Raw genomic sequence first — 24,296 nt, forward strand, 5'->3', positions numbered from 1 at the left:
CTTTTTTAGATCAAAATTACTGTTCTTGTTTTAGTGGAGAATCTCTGTTTTCTTGGCACTGCTTTTTATTTACTTTTTTTTTCTTTCTTTTTTAACTCCAACTTTAGTTCCCATAATAATTAAAAAAATTACAGTTCTTTTTTAGATTTTTCTCCGATCAACTTTTCAACTTTTTACTTATCACCGTTTCTTGGATTCTTTTTCGTTTATTTACTTTGCATTATTATTGTTATACATTCAAGTTCCAATCTTGGATTTCTCTCTTTCTAGTTCCTTCCAAGTTGTTAGTGTTTTCTTTTCTGGGATGGTTTTCATTGAGTTTCTTGGAAGTTGGTTGTACTGTTAAATTACCTACATCACCATGACATAATCAAAAAAAAATTCTGGCCATCGGAGTTTTGGATTCTGTTATTTAATATATAATATTGAAACATCCCACCTTTAGACCTTTTCAGTGGTTGCTTTGCCATCTTGAAAAACTAATAGAAAATTGTAGCCAAAAGTGATTGAAGCAATCTCGAGAACTGCTATATATTCATTTAGAACAACGATGAACACGACTTAAGGTTGAACATGTTATGGTCCTCCTTAACTGTTTGATGAGGTTCAAGTTGGGTGCTGAGAATGTAAAAGACAATTGAGATCACATATCACAAAGAAAATATCTAAGGCCCTTTAGCGATGGCTGACTTTTCACCTTTTTGTTTCCCCTGAAAGTGCCAATAGCTGACTCATACAATGACTCGTTTAAATCATATGAAAGTTACAGCTAGCTACAAGAAAAATATCAAAATATCGGAAACCATTCGGATCAAGTTTTTTTGGAGTCTAGAATTTCAACCTTTGTTGCCTAAAACAATTTCCAATTACATTCACATATTGATATCAAAATACCAGAAAAAAGATACAGTATAAATTTAACGTATGGCATCTGAGTGTAATCTCAAGAATCAAAGCAATGCTGATGCAGCCAAGACACAAACATTTGCAGTTGCAACCTTTGTGAATTTTACGACCATGTGGTCGACTGAACAGTTCGTGAGTGTAATCTCCATCCTCCAGTTTTCTTGCCACCAGTCAGCTTATATACGTAAGTGTCAATCTAGCGGGGAACGCTCCAAACATGTGTTCAAATGAGGGATGATCCAACTGCAAGTAAACAACTAAACTGGCACCAAGGGCTGTACATGGTAACAGCATTCTTTGATTCTTAAACCTAAAGAGAGAAAAGTGGTTGTTATCTAGTTGGCCTCCGCTCAAATTCTATTCTCTCAGAACTCTTGATTTCCATCCCATCTTCCTCGTCACTATAACCTACATGATCTGATGGCCGTTTCAATCGTTGGAAGATCTCGTCAAGGGACTGAGTAGAATCATGACGAGAGAGAGTTTTTGAATCTTGAACCTGGGGCAAGGGAAGAAACTTTTTGGTTCCTATATTAGCCTTGAAGTTTTGAAAACCCATCTTCATTGATTCCCACTTTGAGGCCAAACCAGAATTTGTCTTTTCATTGGTATTGCTAGGTTCACCATCTTCTGTATCAAGTAAGGTGACCTTGGCAGAAGCAATGTTCGGCACTGGCTTTGTGTTTAATGTTGATTGTCTAATTTGTTCTCTAATTACAGCATACTTGTTGCTCATGGCTTCTCTGCTAGAACCATACTTCCGACCCTCATCGCCAGAAGATTTTGACGACTTCCCATTCATGTCTTCATTTATTAGACTGTTTGTTGCCTTCGCTTTGACATCGAGCAAATCCTGAATATTTAACTCCTTGATTAGAAAAAACATCCGACCAAATTAAGAATTTATGAGAATGAAATAACACTTGCAGAAAGAGGGATCACGAACAAAAATAAAGGGAGTAAATTAGATATTGTGAGGATTTCTATTTCTCCTATAGATGGCATCACCATGGATCGAAATATAGTTCACAATTGCATAAAGAATGCCTAGAGAATAAATATTTATGGAAAATGTACATACTGTGCTATTGCTGCTGCCAGACTCCAAGTCTATGCTGTTAAAATTCCTAGCTAATGGAACAACGTGCTCACCAACCATGCGCCCTTGTTCAAGCCAAGATCGTTCTGATGCAATTAAGAACAAACATTAAACTTCTAGAATGCGATAATGAGCAAATAAGGACTTTAAAGAGTCGGTCATAATATATCACATCTCATCCAGAAAAGACAACCACCCATACTGCCGAATGACTACCTTTCTGCAATATAATTACTCCTGAAGGATCAAATCCATCCATATCATCTACCTCCGACTGGAATCTAAATCTCTTCCAGCTTCCGAGGAAATCAATAACCCGGTTAAAGAAATTGCTTGCAACCAAAATGGTGTAGACAACCATAATAAGTGGGTAGATCCTATTAAAATCTTTCCCGAAGAAAGGGACGGCATCATCAATTCTACCCATCCTCTGCCATTATAATAGCACAACATATCAGTAAACTAACGAATATGGTTATTTGAAAAAGGCAACAGAACAACATCACAGTCACAAAGATCTTATCCATAAGCGTTAGAATTGTTAAGCCCCAGGAAAGGTGACAATACAATGTCACGAGGACAAGACTAGTAAGTGGTCAAGAAAAACAACCAAAAGGAGAGACCACAAATACCAAAATTAAATCACAACTGCAAACAAACATTGCAGTAATAGAAATAAAATAAAATAAAACAATAATCACCTTTTCGAAAACAGTTTTCACGTTCCCACCAAGACGAATAAGATTGAGAAAGTTGAATGAAATTGGTGGAGCATACCTGGCAACCATTCTAAGAAGAGGAATAACATTACATCAGTACTAACTCTGTCATACAGAAGAAAAGATAAATTTCCAAAATGGTTTAGTAGCTAAAGAGAAATACTCACGAACAAATTAATAGCAAGTTTACAGAGCTTGTTTGCCTTGGGGTTAATGAATAGAACATCAAAGTTCCAAACTTGAATAAAGAATAATACGTGCACACACACATATACATCAGTGGAACAAAAGCAAAGGCCTGTAAAAGAGGAAAATAGATTTGAAAATCAGCAGAGAAGTCCAAGAGAAGCAAACAGGAATCCAGCAAAGATTGGAAAACTTATGGCAGAGAGATAACGAACAGGTAATAGTCAGATAATGAGGATATTCATCCTAAACTATCTTACATAAATTTTCAGGAAAAACTAATGAAATAAATTTATTTCCAGAATTGCTGTAAGAAATTGCAACTGGCAAGAAAATACAATTAAAAAGAAAAAGAAGAAATAACTAAATATCCAAAACAGATTTCCGTATGTTCTTATCATAGATTCATAAATATCTCTAAGCAGTCCCAGATAGATTGGTTTACATCATACCTGAAATGTCAAAATAACTTAGTTTGCATCCAGTACACAGATCATTTAACCAACTTTTCTCAAATGTATGCCAAGTCACAACAGCTAGGCTTTAACTTGTCATTACTCATTAGATTATGAAGCTACCAGTCAAAACAAACAGTCAAGTCAAGACATTTTGTTTATTAAAATTCTTATTACCAGTTTGGAAATTAGATGTCATCACTACAAGAAAATGGATTATTCCCGACGCAGAAAACGACGTCGGCATAAAAAACGTCGGGAATAAGGGTTTTCCCGACGCCGTGAACACCGCGTCGGGCAACGCGTCGGGAAAACACTATTTCCCGACGCACCAAGAAAGCGTCAGCAAGAATTCATCGGGAGAAGGGTAAATTAAATTTTAAAAACAAACTATTCCCGCGCCGTGCACAGTGCGTCGGGAACGGCGTCGGGAAAAGGGGTTTTTCCCGACGCACTGTTAGGCGTCGGGAAAACACTATTTCCCGACGCACCAAGAAAGCGTCGGCAAGAATTCATCAGGAGAAGGGTAAATTAAATTTTAAAAACAAACTATTCCCGACGCCGTGCACAGTGCGTCGGGAACGGCGTCGGGAAAAGCCCCTTTTCCCGACGCACTATTAGGCGTCGGGAAAACCGTTTAAAGAGCGTCGGGAATGCCCCTTGTCCCGACGCTTTTAGGGGGAGTTCCCGACGCCGCGGCACTGCGTCGGGAAATCTCCTTTTTAATCGTTTCCGTTCTGTAATTTACAGAACCGAAACCGAGAGAGAAAACGAGAGGAGAAGCCGAGAGGGGAGAAGAGAGAATCGTCGTTCCCGTTCCGTGTTCTGCCGCCGTCGCTCGCCGTCGTCCCTTGCCGCCGTTTAGCCGCCGTCTGCCACTTTAGGTAAGTGGAAGTTTAAATTTTATTTAGTTTAAATTTAGATTTTTGTTGATTGATTTATCCATTTGTAATTTTTCTCCATCGTCCTCCCCTCCTCGTCCTATTTGGCCACCACCGGTCTCAATAAATGTTTGTTTGTTTTTTTCTTTTTTTGTTTCAAAGTTAAAAAAATGTATGTATTAAATTAACGTATATTCAAATTGTTTGCTAGATAGAGTTTATTGAAATTGTTTAAAGTTCTTTTTTGTTTTTGTTTTAGTTTTGCTTTAGTTAATTAGTTTTAGGATTAGTTTTAGAATTTAGATTTTGAAATAGTTTTAGGATATAGATTTTCAATTAGTTAAAGGTTTTAGTGTTGAATTTGAATTTGAAGTGGTTTTAGGATTTAAGATTGACATTGAGATTAAAGTTGAAATTGAATTTGAGATTGATAAAAAATTTGAATGTGTAGAGATTTTTGAGGTTATATTGAATTGGGGGGGGGGTGTTTATTGAATTTGAGATTGTGATTTAATTTGAATTTAAGATTGATTTTGAGATAAAGATTTAATTTGAATTTGAATTTAAATATGCATACGAATATGAATTTGAATTTCAATTCCAATTTGAATATATATATATATAGATATAGTGTCTTCATTTATTGAGACCCTATTATATATATCTTTGTCATGCCAACAAAAAGTGTCTTCAGGCTCATTCTATCATTTTGTTTCTTTATGTATAATATAAACTTCTTTTTGATATCCTTCCATTATTCAATTCAATAATAAACTAGAAGCCAAGATATAATTTGTCCAAAATGCTCTCTATTTCATTTTCAACAACAACTACAACAATAATTATTATGAAATGAAATTACTACTTATCTGGGGAGAGGGAGGTTTAAGTTAAATTGAAAATGTTTGTTTTCTATGTCCATAGCCATTATGTCATATCGTCGATCAAATTTTATGGAGACGGACGATATGTTCCTCCAGTTTGAGGACGATTTAGATAATAACATCGCGGGAGGGTCATCATCTGTAGGCGACAATACGGGTGAGTCTAAGAATTTTCTTCATTTTAACTTACAAATATTTCATGTTCTTTTTTCTAACTTTATATGTTATTATCGATTTATTGAGCAGAGTCTTCTTCTCAACAAGCGACTCCGACTCCTAGGAGGCAGTCTCGACTCTTGAAGTTAGAGCGCCACGTTGCAATAAATAGGCGCATTCCGATGACGATCGCCCCTGGAGCGGAGAAGCCTATTTCTCCACACGCCGTTCGCTTCAGCCAGGCGATAGGCGTGTGCGTGCGAAAGACATTTCCCGTCCGCTGTCTTAAGTTGGCGGACGTTGGGAGAGAATACATTGAGGTCGTCAAGGGCGACCTCCAGGTAATTAAATGCACTACACATTTATATATGATTTCATTTGAAACATATCTAACTTTAACCAATCTAATGTGTTATGTTTGTAATGTGTAGCGATTGTTTGTGCTTGATTTCAATGATCAAGCGATGAACAGGTTTGTTGAGCATCAGATGCTCACGACCTTTAAAGAGTTCCGGGCCGACTGTCATAGACATTTCAAAAAGTACAGCAACCCGAAGGAGGCTCATGCCAACCCACCAAACGCATTGGTTGGACGTGATGAGGATTGGCACTTCCTCTGCGACCATTATATCAGTCGTGCATTCCAGGTATTTGTCATGATTAATTATGATAACAAGTTTTAATATGTATACGAAATAAACAATATAATTGTTTTAATGCAGGAGCAATCACGGACGAACAAGGCTGCTAGACAGAAGCAACCTTACAATCATAGTAGCGGGTCCAAGTCGTTTCTACAACGACAGTTGAGCTCGCTGAAAGAAAAAGGGAGCCGGTCGATCGTGTGGAATTGTTTCGGGAAACACACGTTCGAGCTGGGACATTCGTGTCGCAGGCCGCCGAGGATGCGCATGTAAGTTATGCCCTTATTAATTATCCACTTTCATTATATATTTTTGCGCGTTACCTAACATAGTTTTTAAATTTGTTGCAGAATCAAATGCTGGAACCCCAATCCCAGCCTACCCCAGAGGGTAGTCAGCCACTCTCTGAGGATGAGATATGCGATCAGGTGTTGGGTAGACGACCAGGCTACTCAAAAGGCCTTGGTTGGGGACCCAAGCCGAAGGCCCGCAGAACGGCGAGTGCAAGGTTCGTCGACATCTTGTTCGCAGTCCACAGAAAAAGAGATTGAATTACAAGCTAAACTTCAAGAAGCTTTGGAACGGATTGAAGTACAAGATACAAATCACCAAGCATTAGCTTCACAAGTGGAAAGTATGAAAAAGATGATAGAAGAATTTACTCGTGCACAACAGGGACCACCACATGATCCCTAGCTCTGCGGTACGTATATGTCTCTATTATTCTTAAGTTTTTGCAAATATATGATTATGTACTAAATTTAGTTATTTTTATATCATTTTTAGGACCGAAGGTGTAGAATGACGCGCATACGCACCTCGTTGGAAGACTTTTTCTTATGTTTATGTTTTTTCTATTTTGAGAACTATATTTATTGTAGTGAACTATATTTTCGTATTATTAATTTTAATTCTATTTTTTTAATGTGTTTGTATATTTCTTAATTTATTTTAATTTATATTCAATTTGTTTTAATTTAATCCAAAACGTCAGAAATTTTTTTTCAGCAATCTGAACATCATTGTGAATGTTTGAGCAAAATATTATAAGGAAAAAAGTAGAAACAAAATATTAAAAAATATATATAAAAAGGAATTCCCGACGTAAAGAAACGTCGGGAAATATATTTCCCGACGCCGGTAGGTGCGCCGGCATAGCTTGCGTTGGGAATGCCTCTTTCCCGACGCAGGCTATACCGACGCTTAGTTAGGCGTCGGGAGAGGCTTTCCCGACGCCGCGTTGGTATGGCGTCGGGAAAGCCTCTCCCGATGCATTTCTCCCAACGTTCTTCCCGACGCCGTTTGGTACGTCGGGAAAGGTTATCCCGACGTACTTTTCATTTTCGCCGACGTTTTTTGGCGTCAGGAGTACCCCCGTCTCTTGTAGTGCATAAATGAAAGATATTTCTTTTCATCTCTTGTCCCAAAACCCTACAGGAAAAGAACTTTGAGACAGTGTTGCCCACAGTGCATTTAACGAGAACCTCATGAAACTGAGTTGTACATCATAATAAACAAAATGTGCATAAATATCAACATGCATATCCTGACAATCACACAATGAGACATATGCATATAGGAAAAGCAATTGTATGCTAAGTATAATGATATACCTGCACAAGCACCTCCTCCCGTCCAACTAATTTAATAAGCATTGAGAAAAGAGATAAATCGACACTTGGTAACAGGGTGGCCTCGGCTAAAAGAATTGCAGCGGACATGATACCAAGTACAATAGCCAAAACTTTTTGAAGATGCTTTCTTAGGATGCATCGCCATATAAATTCTGCAGACCATCACCTTATTATAAATATTCATTATTTAGGATTTGGAGCAGAAAATAAAAACATTTCTGTTGCATGATATCCAAGAAAACAAACCAACAAACAGTAAGCTAACAAGCATTGAGAGTAATTTAAGTGGGGTAATGTCAGACACATACATACTGGATGTCTAAAGTGGGATGTAAATTACGTTCTTTATAAATAAGGTTTTACGGCTGGCCCTCAGTTCAGCATTTTGCTGCCTTCTTCGAGGCAATGAGACATATGCATATAGGAAAAGAAATGGTCAACTTTTCGAACTTCCAGAGTTATGATACACCCATTCATAGTAAAAATTTCTCCAACTCCTTCAAGGTTCTCAAAGTAGACAATTAACCTATAAGCAACCTTCAAAATGAAACTCCTTCAAGGTCATCCTTGCACAGGGGTCATGCTTCTACGTATCGTTCCAATTTTATCGGATGTCCCCAAAGGGATTGTCATGTTATTATTATTTTTTTAACTTTTTTCCTCCCTCCCTCTCTCTCTTGCTTTTAGATTAAAACAACCACTTTTATTAAGAGGAAAAAAAATGAAAGAAAACCAGAACATACAAGAAAACCGACCTTGCAAAAAACTCCTAGAGAAAGGATTTCTAACTAAGATATTACGAAGGGAATAATTACAAAAAGTATTTCAAAACTGTAGCCCAAGGAGAGACATGGAAATTCACCAAGGATCAGATCTCACAAGGTTCCCTATCCACACCTCTATTGTTCCTCTCCCACCAAAGAGCCCCTAACTGCCCCCTTGCAGACTTTCTCTTTGAAAGGTGGATGGAGTTCAAGGGACAGCTATGATGGCCACTATGTATGCCAAATGTAGTGTGATTGGTTATTGTCCTTTAAGATTAGTTGAGGTAGTTTGCCTGAAATCTTGATATCAATAAAGAAAAAAATAGAACTCGACTGCAACAACAAGAACGTGCTATTCATAATATTTGCGACCAAGGTCAATGGTGAGAAAGAATGACCAACTAGAGACACTGCTACGTCACCATATGTTTTTTTTTTAGAATCACGTTTCACAATTCTAAAAAATATAATCTAATCTCAATCTGCAATGGTGTTTTATTTCATGTGATGAGGTAAACAATAAAGAAAAAAAGAAGCCAATGCATTAAATGATTACCAAGTGTATCTAAGATAGACCCCAACTTCCCACTTCGAGGATGCCTGAGGGTTGAAACATATTTCCTGAAAAAATAACAAGGCCAGTCAGGAAGTTAAGATCTTGATTGTGTGTTGAAAAGCAGAAGGCTAAATAAAAACACCGAAGTTAGTGATTAGAGGCAAACCATCCAGTTGACGAGCGCCGTTCATAATTCTTTACAGTGTCTTCAAGCTCAAGGGCCTTCATAACGTAGGTCATGTATTGGCTACACAAAACAAATAAGATCATGAAATTTATAAACTAATCGGTGATAACTATCAGTCTATCAGGCAGCAACCAAGAATTCTTGCTCATACAGGGAAGGTTGTAAAATGAGAATTCATAGTACATAGAAGGGCATATTTGTATGCATACCAGTAATTATCAAACTAGAATTTAAACAAACATTTATAAAGATAAATTCGTCCAAAAAGGGGAGACATCAAAAATCAAGGATTTTGCTTATACAGCATATAGAAAATAACAAAAGAAGATCCAATTCTACGAGTGGTTGACAGCAAGATTTATTTAATTCCCAAGATCAGTCAAACGTAAAGCAGTAAAATGGTAGGATAGGAAGCAAACTGACATTTGGTCTGAAATGAGGAACAAATTAAAATATTGGAAAAGGGATCTTAAAAGTATCTCCTAACCCCCTAGATTCCAAGCTACTTCAAATACCTGTCCAACCTCCTATTCTCTAACACACTATTTATTTCTAATTACTATGTTATTCGAACCATCTCCAGCTAATAACTAATGTGCCCCTAGTAATATAGTAGATCATTAGACTACTTTACCCCTAAATACACCCCATCCTCAAGGTGCAGGTCAAGTTATGGCACTCGATAGATCCCAACTCCAACAAATACAAGGCTTGCAAATAGGGTTACCAAACAACTCAAAAACCTCATAATTTTCCAAAATACAAGTTACCCACCCGCCCAGAAAAATAGAAGAAACCTTCCCAATCTGAAATGACCAAAATGAAGTAGTCCATATATACCTTTTATACCGATAATATTCCTCTCTTGCTCTGCGAAGATGACGCCTAAGTGTTGCCATTGATTTCTCATCGGTATCGTAGTCCATATCATTTTCTCCTAATCGTCCACCTTGTGGTTTGAATGATGGATCTTCCCTAAACTGAGAATGAAAAATGGGAAGAAAATAATGCACTAGAAACACTGGTCAAGGTTCTAATGTGTTTGAAGTGAATAAAATAATGAAATAGACTTACCATTTGAGTTAACATATTGTCAATGATATTCATGTAAGGTCTCAGGGGATCGCGTTTAGACATCTGCTTAGATGTTGCTTGAGCAACCTATTACATAAACGAAGGTCAAAGATCACAAAACACAAGCTTCCTGCAAGTTGCTATTTATGGGAAATGCATCTTTATTTTATGTAGGTAGTCTATACCCCACCCATCCAAAAGTCTTCTTGAAATAAGTTACTTTTTCCAGATACCAATTGCAACCACACACTAACCGTTAGGTAAAATCAGCTAATCAATATATGGATTAATCGTTTTACAATATTTTATTGCAAACATAGGATAGAGAAGAGAAAAGTCTGCTTCTTCTGTGGATCTACAACTCAGTTAACTAACAAACCTAAAAAATGAACCAGTTGTATAGGAATGACTTTGAAAAAATAAATAATAGTCAAAGATAAAATATAGAGAATAAATCAAACTTTTAAAATAAGCATATAAACAGAAGAGACAACCACATCATACATATGGAACAAAGGGGTAAAATCAGAAACAAAATGATGACAAAATCTCAAATGTAATTAATAGTATATAAATTGATGTGTGTCCCTATGGGTGCCTCTGCATGCACTGTTTGTGCACGTGTGCAAGAGAGAGGAACTTCCTGATTTAGAAGATTTCATTCAGTAAGCTTTTTCTCTCTATCCCATCTGTGAGTGTCATGGGGAGTACGAGGCTAACACTTACAACAATAGCATTTGAGAGTTCTTGATGAGCATCATCAAGCTTAACAGCCATCTTCGATATTTGATGGGAAAGAACTTTTTGGCGTGTAGTCCAATCGGCATTTCTCCAAATACTCTTGGGAATTTCACTCAGACCAAAGCCAAGAAGAAATGCACCTGTTACCAATCCAAATGTATTTGAGCAGGCCATAGCAAAACCCAGAACACCGCCATGCCTATTAACAAAGAAGCAAAAGAATTTTACCCCGATCAGAAAAGCTATCAATATAATAGTTCATAATGCAAAGGAACAAATGATACCCGCTTATAAAACCAAATGACATAATATACCAAGAGAATTTAAAAGTTACAAAGATGAGACTTTTTAAATTTATTTGGAGACGACTCCTCCAATTTAGTTTGTAATATATCATTGTTGGATATAGGTTGCTTTTGTTTGGCTGGCCCCTAATGCATAATGCTAAACCAAATAACTAACCAAATTTTGTGCATCGCAATGAGGAGAATCAGTCCAAAAAGACCTATGGATCCAACAACCAAATAAAAAACCAAGTTAACATGGATGCTGGTCTTCAGTCTTTCTTTCACAGTGAAGTCTCCTGCATCTTCAAAACCCTGGATAAGTGGGACCACAGCCCTGTTTGAAGATGTGAATTTGAAAATATAAGGATTACTCTACAATTTTCAACTGAGAGACGTGTATATGTACTATGAGCATACCAGGTAAGTAAGAATGTACTCCAATAGGACCAGCTCCAAAAGAAAGAAATTACTCCAGTCTCAGACAGATGACTTGTAGTCTGTACATAAATAAATTACATCGAATTATCAATAGCAAGAACATGATTTTTGTCTGAATCAACTAAAACTTCCAGAGATGAAAAGAAAACTTGGCTAATAAGAGGATGCTAAACGATATTCAATTATATTTTTGCATAAACAATTGGCAGTCTTTTCCATGCAGGAAAGGGAAACCGTAGTAGATTGCAAATGAGAACCATAACCAGCTAACTGGAAGTACGACTGCCAAAAACTAATAATACCAAATAGTTGATCAAATATGCTGTACGTGTGTCCAATCTGTCTGTCTCAATAAATTTATAGACAAATAGGCACCGTTATCAATGACAATGAAAGTAGAGGTGCGGAGCAGTAAATAACCTCTAATATTTTGAAAAGAACTATAATTATCAATTAAACGGCATGAAATTGTTTACAAAACCAGACCATGACTTCGTTAATTTAAATGCAATGAATCGAAACCTAACATCCAGACCTCAATCGAAGAAAGTAATTGAGAAATAACACAAAACCTAATCACCTGAGCTAATTCCCAAATCTGCTTCCAACCGTAAATTAAAATCTCACAAAGCCAATTCTCAGATTCATATAAAAAGCATCAACATGTCTAATAACAAAATAACGCCCAATTCAACAAACAACAGCATCAGATGAATCCAATCAACAAGAAACGAGTGACATTAGAAACATACCGTCCAGATGTCCGCAGGGACGAGGATAATGATGGAGAGGGAACAGAACCAGGTATATCCGACGGTAAGAAAAACGTAACGAGGCACCCAAGGACCAGCGAAGTACTTGAGCGTGACGATCACCATGCCTAAAGTTAAAGGCAAGGAGATCAGATAGAAGACCCACATGTTTCCGTCGTGAAAATTGCTCCCCTCCTCGATGAGCTTTGTGAATTGAAACGGAAGGGAGAAGACGGGGGGAAAGGCGATGCAAATGCCCGAACGAACAATTCACAATAACAAAAACAACAACAACAACAACATTGTAAGAGGAGAGAGCGAAAGGCTTCAGCAGTTGGGTGGGTGCGCGCGAAAAGGAAAGAGTTGAGCTCTCGGTTTGGTACGGACGGAACCAAAGAAGAAATGATGGTCAAGGGATCCGAAGACACGCTTCCTTTTCAAAGCTACAAGAATTGGACCCAGTTTTGTCTCACCTCATAAAATCATAAATCAAATAATAAAAATGTGACCATAATGCCCAAAAATTAAAAAATAGTAATAATTAAGAATTAATACCTCTCCTTCACTATGTGGCATTAATATATTCCTAGTTGCCAATTGCCTCTTTTGAACAAAATTTAAAACTAATCACAATAATAATAATTTTTCCATCTTACAAAAATACCATTACCTACCCAGATTGGCAACCTGGAATATACTAATAATCTTTCTTTTTTTTTTTTTTTAATATATATATAGGCCGTTTTTTTTTCGTTCTTTCCCTGAGACGCCCTTTCAGAAACGGAGTTCGTGTAACGGCTTTTGGACCCGTAATCAAGGCTCTCATATGGGTAGGGCCGTTCCTTGTTTGTTTCATGGCCCATTGATGACTCGGCCCATTTTCGTTTCGTGACCGTTGGATTGCAACTCGTGATGGATTTTATAAGAGCATTATATATGATGGTTGGTTGCTGCTATGCTCTAATTTGATGGTTTTAATGGTTTTGTTTGTTGTTATTCTTATATAGTGAGAACAAGTGTATTGCTGAAACACAAAGGGATCCTTTAGGGGTTAAACAACCATAGAGTAACACAAAGGGATCCTTTAGGGGTTAAACAACCATAGAGTAACTGTTTGGGGGCACTTAGGTTTTAAGATAAAAAAGAGAGTTTTCGTGAACTAGGCTGAGTTATAATGATTAATAACTTTAATTGTTATAATAGATCAAAACGTTGAATAAACTATATATCAAAACGTTGAATAAACTATATATTTTTCTTCTATAATAAATAAATGGTGTAAGTGAGATTTTCTTTTTAGCAATCTACGTAGATGTTGATGAGTCATGATGTACCAATTTTTGTATAACTCGAGTTTGACCCTTTCTTTTAGAAACATGTCTACCTAATTCTATACTATCTACTAATGGTAGTTCTCAATTATAATGGTTAAAAATAAAATTACATGAGCATTTTAAAATTTTTAAAAAAGAAACTAATCAAGTTCAATGAAAAAGTTAAACTGCTGTCATTTTAATTTGTTCTAATTTTTTTGTACCATGTTATTCTTAAAAATGATAAAATGTATGGAAGTTTTGAGTTTTATTTTTAGAATTGAATAGGATTTCAAAAAATAAAATTTTAAAATAATAATAAATTCTTGATGGTTGAGTTCCTTTGAAAAAATATAATACTTCATATGAGATAAATTGATATAATGTTTATATTACCAATCTTAGAATCAAATATTTGAATTCTCATCGCATATATATATATAACATCATTTGGACGTACGTTGAATACGTACCTCATGTTATGCCGAAAAAATTGCATGATAAACTTGGAGGCATTCAAGATTTTTTAATGTCTTCGATATTGCAATGGATGTTGTCTGTACAATTTCAAAAGAGGTAGCTTGCATTAATGATAAAAATTTTGGTATAAATTAGGTAATCAAATATGTAAGCTCTGTATAGAACTAATAAAACTACATGATTCTTAAACCATAGAAATAAAAATGTCATTTCAACCAACCATCCTTTTTCTTGTGAACTGATGGTAATTATGTATATATTTTTTTTATTTAGCACACTGATTCCTCCATTCTCCATAAAGGACACTATATTAATTATTTTTTAGTTCAATTTATCATGAATATCTCTATTCTCCACCCGAATGGTAATAGTAATTATATAGTATTATGAAGGAAATGGGAAGCTAGCTCTTTGAGCTTTCGGCACTAACCGTTGGTTCATGCATGAATTGGTGGAGACGAGACGTATTTGGGAAAGAGTATTTAGCCTCTCCGCTAGCTCTTCGGTGTCTCGGTTGAGGTAAAAAAGGTTATTCATTGAGGCAAGTGCCAAAAAACTACAATCCACATATTTATACTCTTTAATTATATCATTGCTTAAGCTTTTCTATTTACTTATTTTTTCTATACATGTAGTCTTAAATCTTTGTATATATTTTTAACAATTTAAAATAATTTCGTATATAAGTCAAGAAAAAAAATGTAACACTTGAAAATTAATAAACAAAACTAATGACTAAATTAATATTTAAATAATAATATACTTTACTTGTATAAATTATCAACTCAATTAATTTGTTTACGTCGGTAATTTGACTAGTTAAGATAGATTCTTATATTCCCCATTATTACGAGTGATGTATTTTCTATCTCTAGCTCACGTTTACCTTTTAATATTTAATCTAGAGCCTTTGTTCTCAAGAAATCTACAAAACTAGAATTTTTTAAAAAATAAAATTATTTATTTTGTTGTCTTCAAAATTGTATACATGTCTCAAATGAGATAATTGGCATTTTCAATCCAATAATTTATAAGAACGTTTGAAAATATTTGGGTAATATTAGCACGTAATTTAGAATATTTTTTCCTGAAAATATCATAAGATTATGTGTCATGCCATATAATTTTAAATATAAAAGTAAAAACATGGTTATTTTGTTATTGTATCAATGTATACTAAAAAGTCAAAAATAAAATAAAACACCAAAAACTCATCTCTTAGAAATGCATGCCTCGAGGAAAGCGAAAGCACCATGGGACACGCATATGTTGGTAAATCTTACACGCATACATTTATATATTAGATGAGAAAAAAATATCTTTTAATCATGTGCAGACTACCTCTTTCCATATTACTATATCATCAATTATACACACATATACATTGGATATATAGCACATACATATATATATATATATATATATATATATATATTATATTAGTTATATATACGTCGATACATAGGTTTTAATAATATGATATTTGGAAACATGCATCCTTCCTTGAACTGTAGACCAAAATGAAGTGTTACATGTCTAATGGTTGTCACTTCCAAAATCGTGGCAAAGGGATAAATTTTTGCTTCATACCTGTTAACTAATAATCATTCCTAATAATTGATGTGAGGTATTATCCCATATCTTCTTAGCTTTTACACATCGGTGCTCTCCATTAAATTTTACTAATGAATCAATAAGAGATGCAATTTTTAAACTATTACAGAGATGCGATTTTTTTTTCTTCAGACAATCTATCACTTTTTCTCCCCATTTTGTTATCGAAAGTAAAATTTAAAATGATACACATCACTCGAAAATTACAAAAATCCTTTCACAAAATAACTACATTCTTGCTCCTTTCTTTTTTATAGCATCCTTTCCCATTTTATGATCTTCTAGTAAAATGTATGTATGTAATTGTCTTATTTCATTTTACTTTAGAGAACACATTTAAAATTTTATGTTTAGAATATTTGTAACCACGTGCATGACGCTTGTTTTCAAACCAATTATTAATAATTTGGAGTAATTTGTCAAATCAAACTTTTGTAACAACAACAAATCTTATCGAAATAGTAGTAAAATATTTCCCTAAAAAATGTAATTACTCTAACCATTGGGTAATTCTTTCCAGTTCATCATGTATATACAATGCAAGTCAATATCGAACAATAATATTTTCCATAATAAATGTGGCAGAGAACGACTTTGACACAATGCTAGATGAAGAGAAGTAAAAGAGACTAAAAAGTCGAAGCATTATAGTTTATCTCATCTTCCTGGACCCATCAATATATTGTGCCTTTTCATGAAAATTATTCTTCAATCAAATGAATAAAATTATATCAAAATAAACATAATTCAACCATAATTAACATACACCTTTTTATAGTAAAGTTTGCATTAGTGTACTCTAAAAAATGCTTCTTTAATTTGACGATATTTTTTTGTTGATACTAAAACATAGACCTAATATGATAAATTTGTTTGATATGATAGAATAGAGTAACTTACAAAATACAAATGACCTATACACCATTTTAATAATATTAGATTGCACACGCTCTAATACTAATTATGTAAGAAAGTGAATAAAGTGCAAGGTTAGAATTATCTAAGTTGATAATGAACTTGTTGATATTTTATAAGAGTAGCTGATCTACATTGTCTCATAGAATTTTGGAGCAATTTGAATTAATTCTTCAATTCATCGAGCCAAAGAGGTCCATTCATTTCGTGTTTGTCTAAAATTTAATTCACAACCATTTTAGTCATAAAATAATGCATGCTTTTGATTGAGGTATACACGAGATATGCTCATTAGACATTAGTAATTTTGTCGCGATCGATTCGGGTTGGGAAATTTGAGCTAAGATAATCCTCTCCTAAATTCATAAAAAGACATGAATTGCTATCTCTTGAGAAAGAATCTTTGTTATTTTTATTGACTTTTATATTTTTTTATTGGATCATACCTTTTGATCCGAATTTTGGTAAACTAAAGAGCAGGCAATAGCCCATTGCATAAAACGAAAAAGGCCGATGATCAGTAGCAAAAAGAGGGTTCACATAATGGATACTTGGATATAGATAGATAGGTAGATAGATACTTGCAACTTAAGTAAACAAAATTGGAATTTTGGAACAATGGAGTTTTTTAGGGTTTGGTATTTTGAGGACAAAAGTTCAGTTGAGTTGTTGTAAATCGTGCAAAAAGGAAAGAGCATGGAAGTATGAGCAAAGAGTATAGGAGCAGATAGGCTTAGCCAATTAAATAAAAAAAACGGGAGAAAACGGGAGAAAACGCAATATCCTGTCCTGTGTGTCACTGGATCAGATTGCCTCTTCGCATTTTGTGCCATCACTTTGATCGCAAACTTCTCCCCGTTTCTTATTTGGTTGCTTTCCCGATGCTTTCCTTAATTTAAAAAGAAAATTATTTTAATGAAATAACCTTTTTATTTCGCATTCTTCCAATATATAATTAAAGAAAAAGGGAGCCCCACCGCTCAATATCCTCACACTAATTCGGCGGGCCCCATTCCCCCCCCCCCCCTCTTCTCTTCTCTCCTCTGCCGCCCACGTCACCCTCTCTCTTTTTATTTTTCAGTTGCACTTCTCATCATCGTTTTCCCTTCTTTTGTGTTTAGGAAACAACCACACCATGCATTCAATGCCTTTGCCTTTCCTCCTTCCTATGTTATTTTTCGACGCCACTTTCATCTCAACTATACAAATTCCATTCCATTTACATTTCTATGCTTTTTCCTTACCCTCTTTCCAAATATCGTACCCAATGACAACTAAACTCCTTATACACACTAAAAATTAAATATTTTTTTTCTATATATTATATAAACATTACTTGAATTTATACTAAACCATAATATCAAGATATTTATAAATATTTATACATTTGTTTTTTCAAAGAATTTTTGTTGTTTGGTTCAAAAATTTTGAATTTAATCTAAAAATAACTTTAGATTCGACGGCTAGAAAATGTTAATATTATGTTTTATTAATTTTTCTTTACTGGTTATCTTAAAACACCCTCCAAACACTTGAATAAATTTCTTCTCCGGAGAACAAATGTGCTATCCAAAAGGGTTTCAAGAAAATATGATAAATAACTAATCAAACTTAAATGCAGCACTGATTACTCTAAATTTAAAAATAAGGAACAAACATTAACCAATTTTTAGTAATATCATTGTCATAATACATCTCTAATTACTTTTTTTTTTAAAGAAAAGTTACTATTTACGTTTTCTTTTCAATTCATGAATAAACAGGTGACACCAAAGTGAATGTTAATTTAAGGCATTCAATGCTTTGCCTAATTAATCTTATTAACTGCACTCCAATATTTGTTTTATAATTCACTGTGTCAATACTTCATTAATTTTTGTGGAAATACTTATTCAAAGTCCCATTTTTTCTGGACTCGTATTGAAAAAACACATTGCTAGTTTGTGAAAATGAAAAAAAAAGGTTATAATACCAAACTTGTGGTCATTGTTTAGGAAAAAAAATGAAAACAAACATTTTGAAAGCATAGAGAGGTAAGATGACATATGAACTTTCCTTTTTCCTGCCCATATCACTTTCATCTTCCTCTTTTTGTTCCCATTTCCTTTTTTTTTTTCTTTTTTCTTTTTGCAAAAATCAAGGAGGCCATTTATTCATGGAGTTCGCACAAATTAACTTTAAAAGCTGCCGCCCAAAATCATTCTATAGATCTTTATTTCTCGTCCATGCATTTTGCCTCGTTCAATTATTGAATGAAAACCAAAGTCTAAGTAACGTTCCTATCCAAATGGGATTAGCTACGGAATTTCCCATCTAAAAAGGTAGTAAATGCTTTCACAAGAGTCCAAATTATATCGATCATCGTTTGAGATGTTCGAATATAACAAAATAAATTAAAATAATTGTAAAATATCACGTGATGGATCACAACAAATTGCAATAGTCTATGTTTTTTTTTTAAATTTTTTCATACATATATGACAAAATAATTATAGTATTTAAACTGGTAAATATGAATTTTAAAAATTTCAAATGAATTAAAGGGCATATCATATTGTATTGTCGTGATATAGTAAAAATATAATTATTGTAGACACTAAAAATCAATGATCAAAGATTGAACTATGAACCTTTAAGAAGTAAAATCGTGTGATCAATTAATGCAAACTTCATTTTGACGATACAAAGGCAAATCTACATCTAGGCTACAAAGATATAAAAAATATTGATAGAATATCCCTTGTTCTAAAAAATATTTGTAATAACATCATCAAATAGCTATCACACTATATTTTAATATTCTTAATTTTCAACCAAAACTTTTGATACGAAAGGAAGCCAGCTTAGCTCAAACAACCTAATTTAAAATTTGTACTATCCCCTTAAAGATGAGAGGGTGAGCTATTTTCATCTGTATTATATATATATCGAATAATTAAATAAAATTATAAATAAAATACTTTACAAATAGTTACAAAATGCTTTAAAATTTTGCAAAAATTTCAAACTCATAAGGTTCAGTGGAAATAGTCACAAATGATGTACTTTCACCATTTTTTTTTCCTTAAATATCAACGATGTAAACTAAAGGAAATGTACAGTAGTAAGATAATAAAGAAATAATTATTTGAAAAGAAAATGTAGGATTTAAGATAATAGTAACAAATCTTTTGTAGCAAAATTGGCAGCCACATCCACATGACGATGGCCTCCTGAAATAATTTATCGTATTCCCGCTGAGTAGTGCAAAGTTTGCGGACTAGCACACACCTCACGCGCTCGAATAGAGTATAACTCTACTCGCTCATATTGGGATCATATGTTTTGATTAATATCTCAGCCTTCTAAATTTCCAATTTCACGACCACGTTTGGGCAGAGGTAGCTGCGGTTCGCTCAACCTTTGGACGTATAGAATAACGCCACGTGTTTTTCCTTAATCGACTTGTCGTCCCCCCCCTCTCTCTCTCTCTTTAAAGACTTTTGGATATTGGCAACATTGATCCGAGTGCTAACCCAACTCGCCGTGCCAACCAATATTCCTCCATACACCCACACCTTCTTTTCTTCCTTCTTACTTTCCATGTCTTTAAACTTGCACACCACATGCTCGATAAATTGCCCAACTGAAAAAAGTAGAGCCCAACCAATTTAAAACTCAACAACTCTCTCTACTCCTACTTCTAATTTTCTTCACTTCCTGATATTCCAAACTCAACTCAAACCCAAAATGGAACGCTATGAGATACTCAAGGATATTGGGTCTGGGAATTTTGGTGTTGCTAAACTTGTGAGAGATAAATGGAGTGGGGAGCTTTATGCTGTCAAGTATATTGAGAGGGGCCAAAAGGTACTGTTCTATCGTCTTCATAACTTCATTGCTGGTTCGTTCTGACCTCTTCACAATCGTTGCAAAACATGAGCTCCACTGATTTGGGATTTATGCTGTGTGATTCGTGGGTCAAGTTTATTTCGGATCTTTGCCTGTTTGATTTGATGGTTATTCGTTTTCTGTATGCAGATCGATGAGCATGTCCAGAGGGAGATAACGAATCACAGGTCTTTGAAGCATCCCAATATCATAAGATTTAAAGAGGTATATGATTTGAAGTTATAATTTGTTTTTTTTTATGGTTCTTCAATTTCTCCACAGTGGTCAATTTTTTTTTTTTTTTTGGTTCAACAGAGCGTGTTCATCACCACTTGACCACCTACCTCCACATTAAATATTCATGATTGTTGTTTATTTTTTCTTATTGTTAATCATTGATCGGTCAGATGCAGTTGTGAGTTATTATTTGAAATGTAGGAAAGAAAGAATCAGAGTATTTATGTACTGAGAAGAAGTTCAAGTACATTTCGTTTCTTCTAATTTCTGGAAAATCGTACACTTTTTTAAGCTGCTTCCCCAGAAGCATTTGTTTGATTCCGGGTGGATGCAAAACGCTTTTGTACAAACATTTTCAGCTTGCTTCGTTAAAACTCTTATTTCATCTAGACCTTCCTTTCTTGGCCAAGACTTCTTCTTGTAGTTGACAATTGAATGTTGTACTAGTTGTCTCATTTTGTTTAGGAATTTTGCTTTTATTTGCTAAAAACATTTTCTTGTAAATTTTTTGTTCAAAGGGCTTCTTTTATGCAGGTTCTACTCACTCCCACGCATCTGGCCATTGTCATGGAATATGCAGCTGGGGGAGAACTTTTTGAGAGAATATGCAACGCCGGAAGATTCAGTGAAGATGAGGTAAATTAGGTTGCTACCTGACAAATATCGCTTTTCTTTTTTCGTATTTCGGTTAAATAACTTTCTTAATAAAGCATTTTTTAAGCCTATAATTTGGTAAGTTGATTAGAAACTCAATTGCTACGACGTGAACAGTTTAAGTTTGGATGACTTTGCAGAAAAAAGGTCTGTTAGTTAGGCCAATATGCCCCTAATTTACATAAATTGGATTCTTACCTAATTTTTATGTTTGTTCTTCTTTTCTTTCTTAAACTATATTGTACAGGCAAGATATTTTTTTCAGCAACTGATTTCAGGAGTCAGCTACTGCCATTCAATGGTACTGGACTCTACTTGTTTAATTGGCTTGTTTTCTGATTTATATGTTGTTTGCTCAAGTTACATTTCTGATTAATTTTCTTGTGATTCTTCTCTTCCTTTTGATTTTCAGCAAATTTGCCACAGGGATCTTAAGCTAGAGAACACACTTCTAGATGGAAGCTCAGCCCCACGGCTCAAAATTTGCGACTTTGGCTATTCCAAGGTATGAACGTCAAAACAGTCTAATAAGTACAAATCTAGAGTTATAATATAGTTCCTGTTTCTAACACATTGGTTTCACTTCATAGTCATCAGTGTTGCATTCCCAACCAAAATCTACCGTTGGAACCCCAGCCTACATTGCACCAGAAGTTTTGTCTAGAAGAGAATACGATGGGAAGGTAGTGCCAATCAATTTCCTTGCCCCGGCCGACTGCCCTCATCTGCCTCTCTTGTCATTATCTAACTTTATCACCACCAACTGCTGTCTCCAACAATCTCTGATCTTCTCTTTTAATTTCGTGAGTTGCAGATTGCAGATGTTTGGTCTTGTGGGGTCACTTTATATGTGATGCTGGTTGGAGCGTATCCTTTTGAAGATCCTGAAGATCCCAAAAACTTCAGAAAGACGCTCCAGGTTACTTTGCCTTCTTTTTTATTTTATTTGTTGATTTCCAATTGCTTTGGTTTACAACGTTTTAACAAGCAATGTATCATTTGTTTACACTACAAGCAGAGGATTCTTAATGTCCATTACTCAATACCACACTATGTAAGAATTTCATTGGAATGCAAGCACCTTCTATCTCGAATATTTGTAGCAGATCCAGAGACGGTATTCGAACATCTCGTCCACTGTCCTTTTGTTACATAGAGTTAAATCTTAAAAGCGTTTCCAACTTATGCATTGCAACTGAGTAAGAATTGTTTACAGAGAATAACAATCCCAGAAATCAAGAAGCACCCATGGTTCTTGAAGAACTTGCCAGTAGAGTTCACAGATGAAGGGTTGGAAGGGATGCAGAGTAATGGAGAAAATGAGGCAACCCAGAGTATTGAAGAGATCCTGTCCATAATTCACGAGGCTAGAAAGCCTGGGGAGGGGCTCATAGTTGGAGGGCAAGGGCAATTTGTTGGGGGCAGCTTGGACATGGATGACTTGGACACAGATCTTGATATCGATGATTTGGAGACAAGTGGTGACTTTGTTTGTGCCTTGGAGTGCTAGTCATTGTCAGGAAGGCCGGGCCAACTTTTTGGCCAAACAAAATAAAATTAGAATTAATGGTTGGGTTGGGGAATCAAATTCTCTTATTTAGTGGGATGATGGTGTGTACGTATTGCTGTTCGTGGGAGGTTTCTATCTGTCTCTTTGAGATTGTGCAGAGTCCATTAGAAACACTGTAAATTTTTATAGCAGCTTTAATAATGCCGTTGTTAACCTCTCCTTTATTCATCTTTATGCGTATGTAATTCATAAGGCTATGCTCGAATGATCAGATTTGCAACAATTTGTCGTCGAATTATGTTCATGTCGGTAATACAAGCGAGAGAATATGGAAGATTTTTATAATCACACTCTTATCATATAAGTTATATTTTAATTTTTAAACTTTGTATCCTTAATTCATTTTGCTTGAAAAGTGTATTGAGGAAATGTGTGGTTGAGAATCATTCTCTCCATTTCAAATATGTTGTCATTTTCTGTTCAAAGTGAAGAGTTCAATAATGATATTGTCGTTTTCTTATTTCTTATTTTTGATGGTTACAATTTTAAGTCAATAATTGTTGTAGTTTGGATTCTAGTATCATTAAACACAAGTTCTAAAAATTCATTGTCATTTCATAATTCTGTCTTCCTTGTTATTTTTCCATTTTAAATTTATATGGTTCTTATTCTGACTAAGTAATTGTCAATTTATTGCATTTGGTCCAGACGAATTTGGAAACAACCGTCTTAACATTTATTTTAGGTACAACATGAAATTTCTTTGTCAAAATTAAAAAAAAAAAAAATAATCGCAATATGAACATTTGTGTTCCCTTCCCAAATTAATTCAATTTAGGTTCGGGTTGCAATCACTATTTATATACCTAAAAATACCTAAAAATAAATTCTACGTTTCAAAACTAAAAAAGTTTAAGTATAATTATTTTTAAATATAATAAAATGAATAAATAAAAATATCTACAAAATATTACGATTTATCATTTATATACTAAGATAAATTATTTGTTATATATTTATAAACAGTTTTAAAAGTTTCGTCATTTAAAATAACCTTTCACGTGGCAAGTTATTTCAAACAAATCTTCTATTATTCAATAAATCTTTTATAACCACAATCAACAATTAAGTTATTAAATTTAAATTTTTATTTAGATAAGTGGATTCAATCTAAGACAGTGTATACTAAATACTATACAGAAAGATAGTGGCCTAATGGTTTGGTAGAAATGTTTATGGAAAAGTTTTAAGGCTAGTATATTAGTCGTTAGTTAATTTTTTATTTACCTTTCTAACGTTTCTAACATGATGAACATGAAACTCAAATGAAGCACTCCAAC

General features: G+C 34.4%; 3 protein-coding genes and 1 pseudogene across 4 annotated transcripts; 2 read left to right on the forward strand and 2 right to left on the reverse strand.

Moving 5' to 3' along the window:
• Positions 1–662: 662 nt before the first annotated feature.
• On the reverse strand, positions 663–12,792 carry LOC103484951 (uncharacterized). Its single transcript, XM_008442351.3, has 14 exons — positions 12,364–12,792; positions 11,591–11,670; positions 11,349–11,507; positions 10,872–11,085; positions 10,146–10,232; positions 9,912–10,051; positions 9,051–9,131; positions 8,885–8,949; positions 7,544–7,716; positions 2,892–3,022; positions 2,707–2,794; positions 2,222–2,435; positions 1,988–2,091; positions 663–1,759 (listed from the first exon to the last, which is right to left on the reverse strand). The coding sequence occupies exons 1-14, from the start codon at positions 12,529–12,531 to the stop codon at positions 1,238–1,240; spliced, it is 2,226 nt and encodes a 741-aa protein (XP_008440573.1). The 5' UTR covers positions 12,532–12,792; the 3' UTR covers positions 663–1,237.
• LOC127150611 (uncharacterized) lies at positions 3,434–6,855 on the forward strand. The gene is made up of 5 exons (XM_051088855.1): positions 3,434–5,627; positions 5,718–5,933; positions 6,009–6,199; positions 6,281–6,633; positions 6,717–6,855. The coding sequence occupies exons 1-4, from the start codon at positions 5,469–5,471 to the stop codon at positions 6,624–6,626; spliced, it is 912 nt and encodes a 303-aa protein (XP_050944812.1). The 5' UTR covers positions 3,434–5,468; the 3' UTR covers positions 6,627–6,633; positions 6,717–6,855.
• LOC127150786 (U6 spliceosomal RNA) lies at positions 8,106–8,191 on the reverse strand (annotated as a pseudogene).
• A 7,274-nt stretch (positions 12,793–20,066) lies between the features above and the next one.
• On the forward strand, positions 20,067–23,184 carry LOC103484952 (serine/threonine-protein kinase SAPK2). 2 transcript variants are annotated; one of them, XM_008442352.3, is made up of 9 exons: positions 20,067–20,534; positions 20,706–20,780; positions 21,327–21,428; positions 21,694–21,747; positions 21,859–21,951; positions 22,037–22,129; positions 22,261–22,365; positions 22,465–22,563; positions 22,663–23,184. In XM_008442352.3, exons 1-9 carry the CDS (start codon positions 20,415–20,417, stop codon positions 22,954–22,956), a joined length of 1,035 nt encoding a protein of 344 aa, XP_008440574.2. In that variant the 5' UTR covers positions 20,067–20,414; the 3' UTR covers positions 22,957–23,184. The 2 variants fall into 2 exon arrangements, with proteins under 2 accessions (XP_008440574.2, XP_050944813.1); XM_051088856.1 differs by lacking the exon at positions 20,067–20,534 and having other exon boundaries at positions 20,738–20,780; positions 21,311–21,428.
• Positions 23,185–24,296: the final 1,112 nt, after the last annotated feature.

Source organism: Cucumis melo, chromosome 8, assembly GCF_025177605.1.
Source record: "Cucumis melo cultivar AY chromosome 8, USDA_Cmelo_AY_1.0, whole genome shotgun sequence".
NCBI lineage: Eukaryota > Viridiplantae > Streptophyta > Magnoliopsida > Cucurbitales > Cucurbitaceae > Cucumis > Cucumis melo.